This window comes from Oncorhynchus nerka, linkage group LG25 (genome assembly GCF_034236695.1).
Source record: "Oncorhynchus nerka isolate Pitt River linkage group LG25, Oner_Uvic_2.0, whole genome shotgun sequence".
Taxonomy (NCBI): Eukaryota; Metazoa; Chordata; class Actinopteri; order Salmoniformes; family Salmonidae; genus Oncorhynchus; species Oncorhynchus nerka.
The window spans coordinates 36,511,743-36,533,601 of NC_088420.1; the positions used below are offsets into that span (position 1 = coordinate 36,511,743).

The 21,859-nt window shown below is 43.5% G+C and overlaps 1 protein-coding gene across 1 annotated transcript in view; it reads left to right on the top strand.

Moving 5' to 3' along the window:
• LOC115109459 (semaphorin-3D-like) overlaps positions 1-21,859 on the top strand; it is a 77,611-nt gene that overhangs the window by 34,092 nt on the left and 21,660 nt on the right. The window contains exons 7-15 of the mRNA XM_029634363.2: positions 531-659; positions 3,404-3,540; positions 10,832-10,946; positions 11,081-11,150; positions 11,271-11,415; positions 17,488-17,710; positions 18,017-18,105; positions 18,512-18,553; positions 21,034-21,191. Of these exons, the coding sequence (XP_029490223.1) occupies positions 531-659; positions 3,404-3,540; positions 10,832-10,946; positions 11,081-11,150; positions 11,271-11,415; positions 17,488-17,710; positions 18,017-18,105; positions 18,512-18,553; positions 21,034-21,191 (1,108 nt within the window). The remainder of the gene's footprint in view (positions 1-530; positions 660-3,403; positions 3,541-10,831; positions 10,947-11,080; positions 11,151-11,270; positions 11,416-17,487; positions 17,711-18,016; positions 18,106-18,511; positions 18,554-21,033; positions 21,192-21,859) is intronic.

Sequence of the window (21,859 nt, forward strand, 5' to 3'; positions counted from 1 at the left end):
TTCAGCCCTAACACCTTCTCTCTCATGTCCTGGTGTTCAAAAGCCCTCTACAATAAAAAAGGAAAGCCCTCTTGTAGGGAGAATTCTGTCTGAATGTAATAAACAATTTATACTTGGCATGGAACTATAAACACTCACATAGTATCTCCCTCAAGATTCTCTCTGCTATCCCCAGGGTGTGTGTGTGTGTGTGTGTGTGTGTGTGTTGTTATGATGAGGTAAGAAAGACATTGTCATCTACTAAGCCAACTCCTAAATTATTAGACATATTTTTGTAAAGGCTAGATTCATTGAAACATATTTGCTGAGCATATCGTCTTTCAGAAATCTGGTTTTGCCAAAGAATGTCATATCACTAAAAGCATGACGCACATTTTAGAGCGATTGACTAATTGTTTTTGCTCAGGTTTGCTTTCTTCCTTTTTATCTGAGTTGAGCTGGTTACTCTAATAGGTTCACATTTACAGTTTTACTTGACCCCCATCATCATTGGTACAGGCCTAACCTTCCTTTTGTCTGACTGGTTGCAGATCAATTCCTGTATGCGGGCACAGCATCAGACTTCCTGGGTAAAGACACAACATTTACCCGCTCCCTGGGCCCGCCCCCTGACCAGCACTATATACGCACTGAGATCTCCGAGGACTACTGGATCAACGGTACACACACACACACATACATACACACACACACATACACACATTGTAAATACTTCATTTGAATCCACAAATAGCATTACATCATAAAGGATTCAAACATTTCAAAGGTTGTTGAAGATGCACTATGCAGAAATCTATGAATAAATCGCTCCGGCATTTCATGGTTGCTAAAATTATAGTAGTTTGCCTAATTTCCGGTTATGTGACAAAATAATCAAGTATAGTGTAGAGAATCATTTTACCATCTAAACCGCTGTGAAATATGTTTTCCAAAACCAAGAATATATTTTTTAGCTGTTTGAAACTAGCGTACAAAAAGTACCAAAAGTAAAAAACGCAAAACTCAACTTAAGAATTGTAGGCATAGAAAAAGGTGCACATAGAACCGATCTCCCACTTCTTAGACTTACTTTCAATGACAAAGACAGATCTATAACTCAAATTTCTATGTGAATTTGGTCGGGTCGCCCAAAAAGTTACATATTGCAGTATTATTAAGGAAACAAAAAGCACCTTCTCCTCCACACTTTCTCCTGCCCATAACTGTTGAAACAGTACCTAGCCAGTTGATTTGCTCTACCCGTAAGCAGGCCTGCAATCTGAAGGCCACGTACCATAAGCCTACCATTGCCAAATAGCAATGCCACCAACTAGCATTTGTATCCCAGGTTGTCCAAACATGATATTAGGGGCTGGTAATTAAAGGTGCTACACATAGTATTTTTTTGCATTTTTTGCATTGTAATTTCAGAAAATGTCCATAATATATCTGCAGTAATAGTAAAATTATAGTGTTTCGCAGTATTATTTATCCGCCAGTGTTGTGATTGGCTGTGATATTCGCCTATTGATTTCTCCCACCGGGCAGGCATCTGCTGTCAAAAAAGCTGTTTTGACTTTGTGGTTCTGTTATCTCGTGGATATCAGGGCAAGTGGCCAATGTAGATATCACTATCTCATTTCCTGGTTGCTAATATTCTACACTGTTTACTACAATCGTAGTTAATGTGAGAAAACAAGCACTGAATAGTCATCACAAGGCCTTACTTTGATGGCCTAGTTTTACCCTAACTCAGTGGTGTTATGAAAATCCTGGTTTACAGGCCACATCAGGCCTGCAAGTCACATTAAGCTGGCATGCAAAGTGATATGTAAATCCTATTGGAATCCAGACAGAATTAGGATATCCAACAGTTTATTCACCCATAACCTGCATTCAGAATGACTGTCAGGGTTAGGAAAATTGATAAGAAGGCTATCTAAACCATTTAAACTGGAACAACCATTTCAGTAACTAACACAATACATATAACTAACCGATTGGATTAGTTTAGAAAAATGTATGTTATTTATATTTGTGTTGCATAGCATTTATCAATCAATCAATCAATACAAAAGCACAGATATTTAAAACTTCTTAAAAGAAAATTGGCCTGCACTAGAGCATGCTAGAAAAGTGATGGGTGTAGTTTTGATGGGACTGTTTTACTCTCCACAGTGTATAACAATAACTCTGGTTATTAACACCAACACTGGGGGTTATTGTACACTATTATAGAGTGATATTAACTGCTGAATCAACACTAGAAATGTTACATTGAAAAATCAACACTGGACAATTTGCTGTGCACACACACAACATACACACAAACACACACACACGCATGTTGTAGAGCTGTAAATGATCTGCTTGTAGAGCCATTCATTGTGGCATGACATTATATCACAGTAACCGTTGGCCTGGTTCTTTAGAATACATCCTTCCTCTCAGTCTCGGTACATACGGATTGGTTGAAGCAGGTGAGTTCATTCATAGGCTAGTTTTGTCATTGAGTGTTTCACTTCCCAGTCTTTCCATTGATACACAGAGCTGCTTTATGTTCTGATTTTGGGCTTGTGGGAGGTTATTGGCATTCCTGCCCAAAGCAAACAGTCCAGTTATTCATTTATGACTTTTACACGAGTTCCACACTATAGACACCACACCTACTGTACAGGGTATACGTACTGTACCTACTAGGGGATTTACAGTGTGTCACAGTTCACAGGTCCCTGCTCTACATACACACACTACAAGCACTATTCTACGATACACACTCCTCTCTGTCTATTCTATGAATCACTCTCGACTACGTTTGTCGTGGATCAAAAGATGTCACCAGTTTCCAACTCCTGACACACTCTCACCACATTTCAGAGCCATGGGCAGGGTGTGAGGGAGATCTCTGGAGACGTGCTGTCACTGTGTACGTGTGTGCCAGAGGTTTTACCTAACGTACAGTCTTACCTAACGTACAGTAACAGAGACTATGTGTAGTGTGTGTGTGAGCAGGCCTACATTGGACTATTTTAAGGAATTCACAGAGAGGCTTCCAGGGTTGATGTCATGTTACTGTAACACCCAGATCACGGCTCTTTCTTTCTCACTCTGTCTAGTCCCTTTCCTCTGTTCCATGACTCTGTCTGGAGGTATTTTAGCGTTCATAAATCGGGGTGCTCCGAGGAGACTGAGGTGCGTGCTAACTCTAACTTCTAAAAGACGCTCCGCTGTGTCCATAGGGTCAGACTGGAAATGAACAATGCTGCTTTGATAACTCTCTCTCTCTCTCTCTCTCTTTCCCTTTCTCTCTTTCTCTTTCTTTCTCTCTCTCTCCCTTCCTCCCTCTCCCTCTCCCTCTCTCTCTCTCTCTCTCTCTCTCTCTCTTTCTCTCTCTTTCTCTCTCTCTCTCTCTCTCACACTCTAGAGGCCAGGTTTATATCAGCTCACCCTGTGTCCGACACCTACAACCCTGACGATGACAAGATCTACTTCTTCTTCCGAGAGTCATCACGGGACAGGAGCGATAAGAGTGTCCTGTCCCGCGTAGCACGCGTCTGCAAGGTGAGAGAGGGGAGAGGTGTAGAATGGTGAAAGAACGAAGGTGAGGAGTGAGGGAAGGTTTGGGGAGATGTCAGGGAAGGGGCGAAGAGGAGGACAGACATCTAACAGGGTGCATGTACAGTGATTGATCTGTGTCCACTGCTATAGAGCTAGCTTCTCCCACAGATATACTTAAACCCCCCTGGGAGGATACTTCCTGGTACATTCCTCTGTAATCTGCTGACAGAGGAGCGGACCACTGCTGTCAAAGAGGGTAAATTAAAGTTTAACCTGTGTTTTTGTCTGGCTGACAGGGCAGCCTAATGTCAGGTCCCAGGACAGCAGTTAAGGTGTATGAATGAAGTACGCCCTTACAAAAAAAAGACAATGAAACAAAATAATGTGAAAAACACATGGTTTTCAGACATGTGTGGACAACTCAGATGTGTTTCTCCCCAGACAATTGCAGGAAAGAGGGAAGCGTTTTTTTTTTATGACTGAAAACTATTTTTTGCATCCATTTACAATGAATTTGCTCCCACATTAAATTAGTTTATATATTTGCAATATTTTGTTTCGCTAACAATACTTTTGGGTCTATGTTTTGCTTTCAATATCATTTTTTTTGTTTGCAATACTAAGCATTTTGTTCTCATCATCAGAAGCTTTACTTGATATTACTGACACAAAAGTAACTCCCTCACTAGAGGATTGCGTCATATAATAACACTATGACTCTATTAAAGGTGTTTATAGTGGCAATACTGCATGTAAACATTAACAAAGTGTGTCCCCACAACAGCTTTGGGCAAAAATCTGCGCGATAAATGCAATCACTCTTTCATAAACTACACTATAAATGCATCCATGATATCAAAATTATACTTTGAATAATGTGTTTAGGTTATACAGTGTTTGTTAACATTTTCTTTGTTCACAAACAGTGGAGTAAAGGTGGAGTTTTCTCACAATCACGTGAAAGTGCTTCACATATGAGACTGCAAATTTGATTTTTTCACATTGTTTTTCACATGTGAACTTGCAATTCTGCATGTGAAAGTAAGATTTTCGCATGTGGAGTTATTTTACCTGTGAAAAGGCAAATGTGATTTTTACATGTAAATGTTTTTCACAAGTAAAACTGCATATCCTTTTTTCGCATGTGAGCGTTTTTAACGTGAAACCTCATATTTTTTGTAAGGATGACAGTAGGATAGTTGGTCCAGTCCCATATTGGTCCTGCACCTACTCTAGCCCCCTACCCATTCTTTAGGTTCTACAGTGACTTGTGAAAGTATTCACTCCCCTTGGTATTTTTCCTATTTTGTTCCCTTACAACCTGGAATTAAAATAGATTTTTTGGGGGGGGGTTGAATCATTTGATTTACACAACATGCCTACCACTGCCTAGACACCAAAAAACTGAAAAAAGAAAAACAGAAAAAAAGCGTGCATAACTATTCACCCCCCAAAGTCAATACTTTGTAAAGCCATCTTTTGCAGCAATTACAGCTGCCAGTCTCTTGGGGTATGTCTCTATAAGCTTGGCACATCTAGCCACTGGGATTTTTGCCCATTCTTCAAGGCAAAACTGCTCTAGCTCCTTCAAGTTGGATGGGTTCCTTTGGTGTACAGCAATCTTTAAGTCATACCACAGATTCTTAATTGGATTGAGGTCTTGGCTTTGGCTAGGCCATTCCAAGTGTTGCTTTAGTAGTATGCTTAGGGTTATTGTCTTGCTGGAAGGTGAACCTCCGTCCAAGTCTTTAAATCTCTGGAAGACTGAAACAGGTTTCCCTCGAGAATTTCCCTGTATTTAGCTCCATCCATCATTCCTTCAATTCTGACCAGTTTCCCTGTCCCTGCCGATGAAAAACATCCCCACAGCATGTGGGGTGTTGTTATCGGGGTGATGAGAGATGTTGGCTTTGCGCTAGACATAGAGTTTTCCTTGATGGCCATAAAGCTGACCAGAGTACCTTGTTCCATATGTTTGGGGAGTCTCCAACATGCCTTTCGGCGAACACCAAACATGTTTGCTTATTTCTTTCTTTATTAAGCAATGGCTTAAAGACCATATAACCCAGGTCTGTGGAGTGTATGGCTTAACTTCTTGCGTCGAGCCATCCCGGATCCGGTATAGTGACTACAAACTCAAGCTCATTACCATAACGCAACGTTAACTATTCATGAAAATCGCAAATGAAATGAAATTAATCTATTTGCTCTCAAGCTTAGACTTTTGTTAACAACACTGTCATCTCAGATTTTCAAAATATGCTTTTGAACCATAGCTAAACAAGCATTTGTGTAACAGTATTGATAGCCAAGCATAGGATTATGCTTCTCTTTCAGCATGCAACATTTTCCACAAAAACCAGAAAAGCATTCAAATAAAATAATTTACCTTTGAAGAACTTCGGATGTTTTCAATGAGGAGACTCTCAGATAGCAAATGTTCCGTTTTTCCTGAAAGATTATTTGTTTAGGACAAATCGCTCCGTTTTCTGCGTCACGTTTAGCTACGGAAAAAAACCTGTATCCAGGATTGTGTAAATCTATCCGCAAGCTCATTAGCATAACACAACGTTAACTATTCATGAAAATCGCAAATGAAATGAAATTAATCTATTTGCTCTCAAGCTTAGACTTTTGTTAACAACACTGTCATCTCAGATTTTCAAAATATGCTTTTGATCCATAGCTAAACAAGCATTTGTGTAACAGTATTGATAGCCTAGCATAGGATTATGCCTCTCTTTCAGCATGCAACATTTTCACAAAAAACAGAAAAGAATTCAAATAAAATCATTTACCTTTGAAGAACTTCAGATGTTTTCAATGAGGAGACTCTCAGTTAGATACCAAATGTTCCGTTTTTACAAAAAATATTATTTGTGTCGACTAATCGCTCCGTTTTGTTCATCACGTTTGGGTAAGGGAAAAAAATATATAATAATAATATTAAGTCATTAAAACGCGAACTTTTTTCCAAATTAACTCCATAATATCGACAGAAACATGGCAAACCGATGTTTAGAATCAATCCTCAAGGTGTTTTTCACATATCTATCGACGATAAAATCCGTCGTGGCAGTTGACTTTCTCTTCTGAAGAAATGGAACGCGCATGGACCTACAGATTACGCAATAATTTTGACACAGGACACCGGGCGGGACACCAGGTAAATGTAGTCTCTTATGGTCAATCTTCCAATGATATGCCTACAAACACGTCACAATGCTGCAGACACCTTGGGGAAACGACAGAAAGCGCAGGCTCATTCCTGGCGCATTCACAGCCATATAAGGAGACATTGGAACACAGCGCCTTCAGAATCTGGGGCATTTCCTGTATGAAACTTCATCTTGGTTTCGCCTGTAGCATTAGTTCTGGGGCACTCACAGATAATATCTTTGCAATTTTGGAAACGTCAGAGTTCTGTCTTTCCAAGGCTGTCAATCCCATGCATAGTCGAGCATCTTTTTGTGAGAAAATATTGCGCTTAAAACGGGCACGTCTTTTTATCCAATAATGACATAGCGCCCCCATAGGTTGAAGAGGTTAAAGTGGTCCTATGGACAGATACTCCAATCTCCGCTGTGGTTGTAGCTCCTTCAGGGTTATCTTTGGACTCTTTGTTGCCTCTCTGATTAGTGCACTCCTTGCCTGATCCTTGACCTTTGGTGGGCGGCCCTCTCTTGGCAGGTTTGTTGTGGTGCCATATTCTTTCCATTTTTTAAATAATGGATTTAATGGTGCTCTGTGGGATGTTCAAAGTTTCGGATATTTTTGTTATAACCCAACCCTGATCTGTACTTCTCCACAACTTTGGAGAGCTCCTTGGTCTTCATGGTGCCGCTTGCTTGGTGGTGCCTCTTGCACTCTTAGTGGTGTTGCAGACTCTGGGGCCTTTCAGAACAGTTGTATATACTGTATATTGAGATCATGTGACAGATTATGTGACACTTAGATTGCACACAGGTGGACTTTATTTAACAAATTATGTGACTTCTGAAGGTAATTGTTTGCACCAGATCTTATTTAGGGGCTTCATAGCAAAGGGTGTGAATACATATGTACGCACCACTTTTCTGTTTTCACAGTTATTCACAAGTTATTTTCTTCATTTCACTTCACCAATTTGGACTATTTTGTGTCCTTTACATGAAATCCAAATAAAAATCCATTTAAATTACAGGTTGTAATGCAACAAAGTGGGAAAAATGCAAAGGGGAATGAATACTTTTGGAAGGCACTGTACCTCTAGTCCCTAGCCCCTACCTGTAGCTCTTACTCCTTCCATGTTCACGGTTCTGAAGGAGCTGAATGAATGAAGCAAGACAGCAGCAGCTCTACTCAGGCTTGCTGGGGGCTTGATGGAGACTACAGCCTTTGAAATAGAATCTCATTCTACACTGTAAAAAGAATCCTGTTGTGTTTATGGTAACTTACTGGCAGCCAGTTGCCTGTAAATTACTATAAAAAAGATACAGTATGTTACTGTAAATTCCTAATAAACATTGTTTTAACATCGAAAATAGAAAGAAGATTTTATTCCAATATTTTTATGAATATCACTAGCATCAACAGAATAAACACATTTTGAATTACACTATTTGGATTGCAATTACACTGGTATATCTGACATAGGCTTTGAAAAAGCACCCGTGAATAGTGTGGCAAGTGTGTGGTAAGCTTTCTTGACTTGAACAATACTTTTTGCCAAAACATGGCTAACCTTTGTTTAACCAGGTAACAGCTGCTCTTAGCAAACATGTGTTTGGGGTTACCATTCTGTATAATAGACTATGTTAGAGTTTACACTTCATCCAATTATAATCTATTTTGTAATTGATTACTTTGTCTTGCCATTATCATTCACCTGATGATAATACAAGAGCAGAGTTTGTCATGTTTGTGCAAACGTATGATAGGGGTCCCTGGGCAAGAAAAGGTTGAAGACCCCTGCGGTAAAGTTTGCAGTAGTGTACTGTTAAGCCAAAGTTTCTTTGGAATTTACGGTAAACATATTGTACTTTTTTTTTACAGTAACTTACAGGTAAACTGGCTGCCAGTAAGTTATGGTAAAAACAGCAGTTTTTTTTGAGTGTAGTTCTATGACTACAGCAGATTGTTTCATTGAATCAGGTGTGTTACTTCTTGGCTGGAACAAAAGTCTGCACCCAGACTTGTTGTTGGAAGCTCCTGGCCGCTGCTGGTAGAGATTCAGTTTCAGTTCCCAGCTATGTGAGGTTTGGTATTTTTGGGTAGTGGGGAGACTGTCCCTGTACTGAGTTATGTCGCCACATCTTCCCACAATAAAAATTCCAAGCTCCATTGCAACATTCCCAGTTTCAGGCACTTGGAGTGGTTATGATTGAGGAGTAAGCTGTAAGGCTGGTGATTCCTTTTCCTGTGTCTACAGCTGACAATAGAGGGGTTCCTCTCTGGACAAATGGAATAACAGAGCTTCGATTGAAGATAATCCCATTTAGAAAACACTAAAGCCATTATCCGAACAGTTTTTATAATTGTGTGTCTATTTAAGACTCCAGGCCGAGTGTAATAGGGAGGCTAGTCTAGGGCCCTTGTCCTGGATAAAGGGGCCCTGTACTTGAGATATACTTGAGTACTCCTGCCCTAGCCCTGAGAAAAGCACTGTTTTATTGAGAAGAGCACTCAGCCAAGGGTATACATATGCTAATTAGAATATCTGCATAATTAATGAACTCGCTAGTTTACCTTCAATTCTTCTTCCCTCATCTTTCTATTTTTTTATATTTTTATTTCTCTCCTTTTCTCTTGCTTCAATTCCTCCTTCGGACTGTTATTCTTGTTTTACTAAATCCCTCTACCATATTCTCTCCTCCTTCGGACTGTTATTCTTGTTTTACTAAATCCCTCTACCATATTCTCTCCTCCTTCGGACTGTTATTCTTGTTTTACTAAATCCCTCTACCATATTCTCTCCTCCTTCGGACTGTTATTCTTGTTTTACTAAATCCCTCTACCATATTCTCTCCTCCTTCGGACTGTTATTCTTGTTTTACTAAATCCCTCTACCATATTCTCTCCTCCTTCGGACTGTTATTCTTGTTTTACTAAATCCCTCTACCATATTCTCTCCTCCTTGGGACTGTTATTCTTGTTTTACTAAATCCCTCTACCATATTCTCTCCTCCTTCGGACTGTTATTCTTGTTTTACTAAATCCCTCTACCATATTCTCTCCTCCTTGGGACTGTTATTCTTGTTTTACTAAATCCCTCTACCATATTCTCTCCTCCTGTTATTCTTGGATTCTCTCCTCCTTGGGACTGTTATTCTTGTTTTACTAAATCCCTCTACCATATTCTCTCCTCCTTCGGACTGTTATTCTTGTTTTACTAAATCCCTCTACCATATTCTCTCCTCCTTCGGACTGTTATTCTTGTTTTACTAAATCCCTCTACCATATTCTCTCCTCCTTCGGACTGTTATTCTTGTTTTACTAAATCCCTCTACCATATTCTCTCCTCCTTGGGACTGTTATTCTTGTTTTACTAAATCCCTCTACCATATTCTCTCCTCCTTGGGACTGTTATTCTTGTTTTACTAAATCCCTCTACCATATTCTCTCCTCCTTCGGACTGTTATTCTTGTTTTACTAAATCCCTCTACCATATTCTCTCCTCCTTCGGACTGTTATTCTTGTTTTACTAAATCCCTCTACCATATTCTCTCCTCCTTCGGACTGTTATTCTTGTTTTACTAAATCCCTCTACCATATTCTCTCCTCCTTGGGACTGTTATTCTTGTTTTACTAAATCCCTCTACCATATTCTCTCCTCCTTGGGACTGTTATTCTTGTTTTACTAAATCCCTCTACCATATTCTCTCCTCCTTCGGACTGTTATTCTTGTTTTACTAAATCCCTCTACCATATTCTCTCCTCCTTCGGACTGTTATTCTTGTTTTACTAAATCCCTCTACCATATTCTCTCCTCCTTGTCAGTAATTTTCCCTTTTCAGTCCTCTCTCCATCCTTTCAGTTTATTGTGACTGCCGTCATCATTACCGTTAATGAGCCTCGTTCCTCTGCCAGTTGAATAATCACATGTAAACGGGGACATGTGTCTAACTTCACCTGGGTTTATTTAAACTAGTCTCAAACAGGAGTTTAGGATTTCAAGGTCTGTAAAAGGGTGTGCAGTTCTGTTGTGCTTGTTACAGTATGTCAGGTCTTTGGACTATGGTTTTAAACCCGATTTCAGTTGTATTCGTGTGTCAGACTATGGTTGTGTTATGGTTGTGTTGTGGTTGTAATTCAGAATGACGTGGGAGGGTTGAGGAGTCTGACCAATAAGTGGACGACGTTCCTCAAAGCCAGACTGGTGTGTTCCATCCCTGGACCCGAAGGAGTGGACACACACTTTGACGAGCTCCGTAAGACACATACACACACGCACACCTGACATGCTTCCACGTCGACACACGCACAACGCCACATTCTTAACTTTTGTGTGTGTGTGTGTGTGTGTGTGTGTGTGTGTGTGTGTGTGTGTGCGCGTGTGTTGTAGAGGACATATTCATGCTTCCCTCTAGAGATGAGAAGAACCCTGTAGTGTATGGAATCTTCACCACCTCCAGGTAAAATGACACTTAGTACACTAAACCTTACGCCATACCTTACTGAGACATGTCTCTACCTCTCAGCTTATTTCTCCCACTATAATATACTTACTGCATTGTACTGTGTTTCTCCCCCAGCTCTGTGTTCCGCGGCTCGGCGGTGTGTGTGTACAGCATGGCTGACATACGAGCTGTGTTCAACGGACCCTACGCTCACAAGGAGGGACCTGACCATCGCTGGGTAGAATACGAGGGGAGAATACCTTACCCTCGCCCTGGAACGGTACACAAACAAACACGCTCATCTCTGCTAACCATACCCGCTCCATTTCCCTCCTGCCTGAAAGCAGACTGAATACTGGGTAGAATACGAGGGGAGAATACCTTACCCTCGCCCTGGAACGGTACACAAACAAACACGCTCATCTCTGCTAACCCCGCTCCATTTCCCTCCTGCCTGAAAGCAGACTGAATACTGGTAGTACGAGGGTAGAATACGAGGGTAGAATATCTCTTACCCTCGCCCTGGAACGGTACACAAACAAACACGCTCATCTCTGCTAACCATACCCGCTCCATTTCCCTCCTGCCTGAAAGCAGACTGAATACTGGGTAGAATACGAGGGGAGAATACCTTACCCTCGCCCTGGAACGGTACACAAACAAACACGCTCATCTCTGCTAACCCTGCTCCATTTCCTCCTGCCTGAAAGCAGACTGAATACTGGGTAGAATACGAGGGGAGAATACCTTACCCTCGCCCTGAACGGTACACAAACAAACACGCTCATCTCTGCTAACCCCGCTCCATTTCCCTCCTGCCTGAAAGCAGACTGAATACTGGGTAGAATACGAGGGGAGAATACCTTACCCTCGCCCTGGAACGGTACACAAACAAACACGCTCATCTCTGCTAACCATACCCGCTCCATTTCCCTCCTGCCTGAAAGCAGACTGAATACTGGGTAGAATACGAGGGGAGAATACCTTACCCTCGCCCTGGAACGGTACACAAACAAACACGCTCATCTCTGCTAACCCTGCTCCATTTCCCTCCTGCCTGAAAGCAGACTGAATACTGGGTAGAATACGAGGGGAGAATACCTTACCCTCGCCCTGGAACGGTACACAAACAAACACGCTCATCTCTGCTAACCCCGCTCCATTTCCCTCCTGCCTGAAAGCAGACTGAATACTGGGTAGAATACGAGGGGAGAATACCTTACCCTCGCCCTGGAACGGTACACAAACAAACACGCTCATCTCTGCTAACCATACCCGCTCCATTTCCCTCCTGCCTGAAAGCAGACTGAATACTGGGTAGAATACGAGGGGAGAATACCTTACCCTCGCCCTGGAACGGTACACAAACAAACACGCTCATCTCTGCTAACCCCGCTCCATTTCCCTCCTGCCTGAAAGCAGACTGAATACTGGGTAGAATACGAGGGGAGAATACCTTACCCTCGCCCTGGAACGGTACACAAACAAACACGCTCATCTCTGCTAACCCCGCTCCATTTCCCTCCTGCCTGAAAGCAGACTGAATACTGGGTAGAATACGAGGGGAGAATACCTTACCCTCGCCCTGGAACGGTACACAAACAAACACGCTCATCTCTGCTAACCATACCCGCTCCATTTCCCCTGCCTGCAGACTGAAAGCAGACTGAATACTGGGTAGAATGAAAGCAGACTGGGGAGAATACCTTACCCTCGCCCTGGAACGGTACACAAACAAACACGCTCATCTCTGCTAACCCCGCTCCATTTCCCTCCTGCCTGAAAGCAGACTGAATACTGGGTAGAATACGAGGGGAGAATACCTTACCCTCGCCCTGGAACGGTACACAAACAAACACGCTCATCTCTGCTAACCATACCCGCTCCATTTCCCTCCTGCCTGAAAGCAGACTGAATACTGGGTAGAATACGAGGGAGAATACCTTACCTCGCCCTGGAACGGTACACAAACAAACACGCTCATCTCTGCTAACCCTGCTCCATTTCCTCCTGCCTGAAAGCAGACTGAATACTGGGTAGAATACGAGGGGAGAATACCTTACCCTCGCCCTGGAACGGTACACAAACAAACACGCTCATCTCTGCTAACCCCGCTCCATTTCCCTCCTGCCTGAAAGCAGACTGAATACTGGGTAGAATACGAGGGGAGAATACCTTACCCTCGCCCTGGAACGGTACACAAACAAACACGCTCATCTCTGCTAACCATACCCGCTCCATTTCCCTCCTGCCTGAAAGCAGACTGAATACTGGGGAGAATACCTTACCCTCGCCCTGGAACGGTACACAAACAAACACGCTCACCTCTGCTAACCCCGCTCCATTTCCCTCCTGCCTGAAAGCAGACTGAATACTGGGTAGAATACGAGGGGAGAATACCTTACCCTCGCCCTGGAACGGTACACAAACAAACACGCTCATCTCTGCTAACCCCGCTCCATTTCCCTCCTGCCTGAAAGCAGACTGAATACTGGGGAGAATACCTTACCCTCGCCCTGGAACGGTACACAAACAAACACGCTCATCTCTGCTAACCATACCCGCTCCATTTCCCTCCTGCCTGAAAGCAGACTGAATACTGGGTAGAATACGATTTCCTGCCTGGGAGAATACCTTACCCTCGCCCTGGAACGGTACACAAACAAACACGCTCATCTCTGCTAACCCCGCTCCATTTCCCTCCTGCCTGAAAGCAGACTGAATACTGGGTAGAATACGAGGGGAGAATACCTTACCCTCGCCCTGGAACGGTACACAAACAAACACGCTCATCTCTGCTAACCATACCCGCTCCATTTCCCTCCTGCCTGAAAGCAGACTGAATACTGGGTAGAATACGAGGGGAGAATACCTTACCCTCGCCCTGGAACGGTACACAAACAAACACGCTCATCTCTGCTAACCCTGCTCCATTTCCCTCCTGCCTGAAAGCAGACTGAATACTGGGTAGAATACGAGGGGAGAATACCTTACCCTCGCCCTGGAACGGTACACAAACAAACACGCTCATCTCTGCTAACCCCGCTCCATTTCCCTCCTGCCTGAAAGCAGACTGAATACTGGGGAGAATACCTTACCCTCACCCTGAACGGTACACAAACAAACACGCTCATCTCTGCTAACCATACCGCTCCATTTCCCTCCTGCCTGAAAGCAGACTGAATACTGGGTAGAATACGAGGGAGAATACCTTACCCTCGCCCTGGAACGGTACACAAACAAACACGCTCATCTCTGCTAACCCGCTCCATTTCCCTCCTGCCTGAAAGCAGACTGAATACTGGGTAGAATACGAGGGGAGAATACCTTACCCTCGCCCTGGAATGGTACACAAACAAACACGCTCATCTCTGCTAACCATACCCGCTCCATTTCCCTCCTGCCTGAAAGCAGACTGAATACTGGGTAGAATACGAGGGAGAATACCTTACCCTCGCCCTGGAACGGTACACAAACAAACACGCTCATCTCTGCTAACCCCGCTCCATTTCCCTCCTGCCTGAAAGCAGACTGAATACTGGGTAGAATACGAGGGGAGAATACCTTACCCTCGCCCTGGAACGGTACACAAACAAACACGCTCATCTCTGCTAACCATACCCGCTCCATTTCCCTCCTGCCTGAAAGCAGACTGAATACTGGGTAGAATACGAGGGGAGAATACCTTACCCTCGCCCTGGAATGGTACACAAACAAACACGCTCATCTCTGCTAACCCCGCTCCATTTCCCTCCTGCCTGAAAGCAGACTGAATACTGGGTAGAATACGAGGGGAGAATACCTTACCCTCACCCTGGAACGGTACACAAACAAACACGCTCATCTCTGCTAACCATACCCGCTCCATTTCCCTCCTGCCTGAAAGCAGACTGAATACTGGGTAGAATACGAGGGGAGAATACCTTACCCTCGCCCTGGAACGGTACACAAACAAACACGCTCATTTCTGCTAACCCTGCTCCATTTCCCTCCTGCCTGAAAGCAGACTGAATACTGGGTAGAATACGAGGGGAGAATACCTTACCCTCGCCCTGGAACGGTACACAAACAAACACGCTCATCTCTGCTAACCCCGCTCCATTTCCCTCCTGCCTGAAAGCAGACTGAATACTGGGGAGAATACCTTACCCTCACCCTGGAACGGTACACAAACAAACACGCTCATCTCTGCTAACCATACTCGCTCCATTTCCCTCCTGCCTGAAAGCAGACTGAATACTGGGTAGAATACGAGGGGAGAATACCTTACCCTCGCCCTGGAACGGTACACAAACAAACACGCTCACCTCTGCTAACCCCGCTCCATTTCCCTCCTGCCTGAAAGCAGACTGAATACTGGGTAGAATACGAGGGGAGAATACCTTACCCTCGCCCTGGAACGGTACACAAACAAACACGCTCATCTCTGCTAACCCCGCTCCATTTCCCTCCTGCCTGAAAGCAGACTGAATACTGGGTAGAATACGAGGGGAGAATACCTTACCCTCACCCTGGAATGGTACACAAACAAACACGCTCATCTCTGCTAACCATACCCGCTCCATTTCCCTCCTGCCTGAAAGCAGACTGAATACTGGGTAGAATACGAGGGGAGAATACCTTACCCTCGCCCTGGAACGGTACACAAACAAACACGCTCATCTCTGCTAACCCCGCTCCATTTCCCTCCTGCCTGAAAGCAGACGGAATACTGGGTAGAATACGAGGGGAGAATACCTTACCCTCGCCCTGGAACGGTACACAAACAAACACGCTCATCTCTGCTAACCCCGCTCCATTTCCCTCCTGCCTGAAAGCAGACTGAATATTGTTTCTGTCCAGGATTATTTAGAAAGACCCCTCTTAAATGGCTTACAATATGACCCAATCCTGATGTATGAACCAGTCCTGATTAACAATAATAAACACCTATCTATTGCATGTGCCTGTGCACATAATTAATTAATAGTCTGTGAGAGTCTGACAGAAGTCTACGTTTATATGTGGAAGCATGCAAGTGTTTGTCTGTGTGTGTGTGTGTGTGTGTGTGTGTGTGTGTGTGTGTGTGTGTGTGTGTGTGTGTGTGTGTGTGTGTGTGTGTGTGTGTGTGTGTGATATATTACCCAGTCCCTGTCTTGATGAACAATAATAAACGTCAGTCTGGGGGGCAGCTTTGATGATGTCACTAAGTCGTCACGGTGATCACCGTCGTATGTGTCCTGTTACGCAGTGTTTGTAGAACTGATTAACATGAGGTACTGTGACTGTGTGTGTGTGTACAGGTGGACGTTTATTGGGATGAGTCTTGTCCTTAAGGCAGAACTGAGTGATTTTTGTTAGATGGGCCAGCTGCAAAGTAAAAATGGCTATATTGGAAAAATGCAGGATTTTGGGGGGGGGGTTTTTGGTCTTAATTTAAGGTTAGGGTTAAGCGTTAGGGTGAGCAGTGTGGTTAAGGTTAGGGTTAGGTTTAAAATCCGATTTCATGACATTGTGGGGTTTAGTTGGTAGAGCATGGCACTCAGGGTTGTGGGTTTGATTCCCAAGGGGGACTAGTAAAAATTAAAATGTATCCATTACTGTAAGTCACTCTGGATAAGAACATCTGCTTAATGACTAAAATGTGAAATTTTCACTGTCAACTAATGACTTCTCTACAGGGCTCCCTCCAGAACAAGATTAATGATGAAAAACACTACCCTGCTATGGACATGTTGAACTACACTTGTGGGGACCAGAAATCCCCAAAATAATAGTAATAAACTAAATATTTGACCATATGGGGACATTTTGTCAGTCCCCACAAGGTAAAAGCCTATTTATAGGGGGTTTAGAGTTAAGGTTAGAATTAGTGTTAAGGTTAGAATTAGGGTTAGGTTTAGATGTTAGGGAAAATAGGATTTTGAATGGGAATCAATTGTATGTCCCCACAAGGTTAGTTAACAAGATTGTGAGTGAGTGAGTGAGAATCCAGCGTCAACAAGCATAGGGCCATAAAGTGATGGTTTATTAATGTGTGCTCCAGATTAACTTAATTTAATGGAGTACCACATGTCACCACCAGAGGGGGACACATACCTATTATTCAGAGGCCACTGGCCAACCTGAAAAAATATGACAAGCACTTTGATGACAGCGAATCCCAAAAATGTCTGTCTTTACCAGTAGGTACCTAGGTTAGTATTTGCTTTAAGGTAGACAACCACGTCTTTATCTTGACTGATCTTGACTGATCTTTCTACTGCCATCTAATACCTCCAGATAAATTGTGTTAGTTGATCTCATTTAGTCTCTGAAACAACACATTATTTGATATCTCTCTTCAGAAACTGACAGTGTCTTCCTTCCTCAGTGTCCCAGTAAGACATATGACCCCAGGATAAAAACCACCAAGGACTTCTCAGACGAGGTGGTCAGCTTCATCCGCTTCCACCCACTCATGTTCCGCTCTGTCTACCCCCTGACCGGCCGGCCCGTGTTCACACGTGTACGTGTCGACTACACACTGACACAGATAGTGGTGGACCGCGTCATGGCTGAGGATGGACAGTATGAAATCATGTTTCTGGGTACAGGTGAGAGATTCCAACACACACATGTTCAGACGCACACGAACACCTACATACATTTTTTCTGTTCTAATATTGATGTGTTTGAAGTCTGTTTGAATGTTGGAGACTGGGTTCGGTTGCAATAGGTATCATCTTCAGTGTAGTATGAGCTCCATGAACCCCTTATCTTTGCTCTAATGCTCAGAGCTCTTCAACATCATAGTCTGTTTGGAGCTAATAGTCCCATTTCAGCAGAACTCTCTCAATAGAAAGTTTCCAAACGAGAAGATGTGTGTGTGTGTGTGTGTGTGTGCGTGCGTGTGTGTTCAGATGCTGGGTCAGTGCTGAAGGTGGTGAGCATCACTCAGGAGAATTGGTCCACTGAGGAGGTGATTTTGGAGGAACTCCAGGTGTTCCAGGTAAGAAACACACTCAGAAAGTTCATTCTGTTCCCCCAAAGCCTGTTTAAACCCGACGTGAACTTTTTGAAGACAAACACTGTAGTGGTTTCTCTCAAGGGGTTGTCAGCTCATCAAACAGCAGTAAAATATGAATGTCCTATTCTAAACACACAGCAGTAGATCTAGGGGTACAGAGAGGAGAGATGGTGTGTTCGTCTAGTATTACAGAGACAGAGGGAGTTCCTTTTCTCACATTGATTCACAGACTTATTGGTTGACCTCCCAAACATGAAGTCAGCTCTGTAGAAGGAAAGAGAGCTTGGTTTTTCCCAAGCAGAACTAATTAGCTAACTGTTCTCTGTATTAAAGTATGCATCTGTGTGTCTGTGTGTGTAGTGGAGATAATGGTTACTTTCTCCTCCAGACTCCCACTCCAATCCTGAGTATGGAGATCTCTTCGAAACAGGTAAGAACACCCCTCTTCTCTATCCCTCCTTTCCATCTCCACCCTCCCTAATTGTATCAGTTAGCTACAGTATAGTGCTTTTGGAAAGTATTCACAACCCTTGACTTTCCCCATGTTGTTACTTTCCAGCCTTATTCTAAAATGTATGAAATCGTTTTTTTTCCTCTCATCAATCTACACACAGTACCCCATAATGACAAAGCAAAAGCAGGTTTTTAGACATTTTTGCAAATGTATACATTTTTTAAAACTGAAATATTACATTTACATAAGTATTTACTTTGTTGAAGCGCCTTTGGCAGCGATTAGAGCATCAAGTCTTCTTGGGTATGACGCTACAGGCTTTGCACACCTGTAATTGAAGCTCCCGAGTGGCGCAGTTGTCTAAGACACCGCATCTCAGTGCAAGAGGTGTCACTGCAGTACCTGGTTTGAATCTAGGCTGCATCACATCCGGCTGTGATTGGGAGTCCCATAAGGAGGCGCACAATTGGATCAGCGTCGTCCGGGTTTGGCCGGGATAGGCTGTCATTGAGTTTCTCCCATTCTTCTCTGCAGATCCTCTCAAGCTCTGTCAGTTTGGATGAGGAGCGGCACTGTACAGCTATTTTCAGGTCTCCCCAGGATGTTCGATCGGATTCAAGTCCGGGCTCTGGCTGGGCCACTCAAGGATAATCAAAGACTTGTTCCAAAGCCACTCCTGCGTTGTCTTGGCTTTGTGCATAGGGTCGTTGTCCTGTTGGAAGATGAACCTTCGCCCCAGTCTGAGGTCCTGAGCAGGTTTTCATCAAGGATCTCTCTGTACTTTGCTCCGATCATCTTTCCCTTGATCCTGAATAGTTTCCCAGTCCCTGCTGCTGACAAACATCCCCACAGCATGATGCTGCCACCACTGTGCTTCAAGTAGGGATGGTGCCAGGTTTCCTTCAGAAGTGACACTTGGCATTCAGGTCAAATAGTCCAATTTTGGTTTCATCAGACCAGAGAATCTTGTTTCTCAGGGTCTGAGAGTCCTTTAGGCAAACTCCAAACGGGCTGTCATGTGCCTTAACCTAGGAGTGGCTTCTGTCTGGCCACTCTAACATAAATGCCTGATTAGTGGGGTGCTCCAGATATGATTGTCCTTCTGGAAGATTCTCCCATCTCTACAGAGGAACTCTGAAGCTCTGTCAGAGTGACCATTGGGTTCTTGGTCACCTCGCTGACCAAGGCCCTTCTCACCCGGTTGTTCATTTTGCCCGGGCGGCCAGCTCTAGGAATAGTCTTGGTGGTTCAAACCTTCTTCCATTTAAGCATGATGGAGGCCACTGTGTTCTTGGGGACCTTCAATGCTGCAGACATTTTTTGATACCTTCCCCAGTTCTGTGCCTCGACTTAATCCTGTCTCGGAGCTCTACAGACAATTCCTTCGACCTCATTGCTTGGTTTTTGCTCTGACATGCACTACCAACTGGGGGACCTTATATAGACAGGTGTGTGCCTTTCCAAATAATGTCCAATCAGTTGAATTTACCACAGGTGGACTCCAATCAAATTGTAGAAACAAATCAAAGGATGATCAATGAAAACAGGATGCACCTGAATTTTTGAGTCTCATAGTAAAGTGTCTGAATTCTTATGTAAATAAGTTATTTCTGTTTTTAATTTTTAAGAAATTAACAAAAAAAATCTAAAACCTGTTTTCGCTTTGTCATTGTGCTATATTGCGTGTATAGATTGAGGACATTTTTTTTACTTAATACATTTTAGAATAAGGCTGTTACCAACAAAATGTGTAAAAAGGGAATGGGTCTGAATACTTTTCGAAGGCACTGTAAATCAGGCTCAATGCCATTAGTGTCCAGAGCCACCTTCCCACTCGTTTTCCCTTCTATCCCCCTTCTCCCTCCCCTCTCTTTTCCTCCCTCGTTATCTGAGGGTACAGGATGTCAGCAGACCCTTCAACTCCAATCACAGCTTCCCTTCATCTGCCAAAGCGTGTGTGTGTGTGGGGGGTTTCATCCCAGCCCAGCCCCCAGTGTTATCCATGTTTCCCTTCAGAGTTTGTTTTGAAATCCCTGGTTCAGACGAGTCCCGACAGATCCATACAAAACATTCTCTCTCTCTCTCTCTCTCTCTCTCTCTCTCTCTCTCTCTCTCGCGCTTTATTTTCTCTGTCGCTCTCATGTGTTGTTGAAGGTTTAGAGCTTTAGAGTTAGGGGGTTTGACTTCCAGTAATACTAATTGGAAGTTAGAACTCTGAGGATACTGTACTATATACCACTGGACATGTAGGTGTACTAAATCACACATGTGCACTCAAATGGACACACACACACTTTCCAAAACATAGATCAGAAAAACAGATCTCTTGTCCCACAATGAACCATAGTATAGTGTAAACAACAACATATACTGTAACAAGGTGATTAGTTGAAAAAAGTGGCCTAGACTGTACCCTTCTCTGAGGTTGTTTGTTCTCTCCATCTCTGTCTCCATAGCAACAGCTATACGTGGGTTCGGGGGCGGGGCTAGCCCAGGTGTCACTGAGCAGATGTCACCTGTATGGTCAGGTGTGTGCAGAGTGCTGCCTCGCAAGAGACCCCTACTGTGCCTGGGACGGACACACCTGCTCACGGTACATCCCAGCATCCAAGAGGTAGAGTATACACACACACACACAAAACACACACACACAAACACACACATCACATCACTGCTGGCCTGGGACATTGTCTGCTGCCTCCGTTTGAGATGGCTCAATATTTTGGACAAAAACGGCCAAATGTAACTAAGGCTGTTAGACGGATGTCATGTCATTGGAGGAGTGGGTGAGTGACTGACTTTTTCCCCTCATATCAGTTTTCAGTGTCTATACACAGCTAGAGATGCAGGTATCATTTGGTTAGCTAGAACTATTGTTATCCAGTTATCATATTGATTGCGTTCGCACATTCACTGGCTATCTTCTCTGATTTCAGAGCACTCTCGTCTGATTGTTCCAGAGCGCAGAGTAACTGATGAATTTACGAACGCGTAGCACCCACAGAATATGACCGGCCAGTGGCAGTAAACGGAGGCAACTTAACCTCTCTGGGATCGTTCAGGACGCTAGCGCCCCACCTCGCCAACAGCCAGTGAAATTGCAGGGCGCCAAATTCAAAACAACAGAAATCTCATAATTAAATCTCCTCAACCATGCAAGTATTTTACACCATTTTAAAAATACACTTCTCGATAATCCAACCACAGTGTCCGATTTCAAAAGGCTTTTCGGTGAAAGCAGAACATATCATTATGTTAGGTCAGCCACTAGTCACAGAAAGC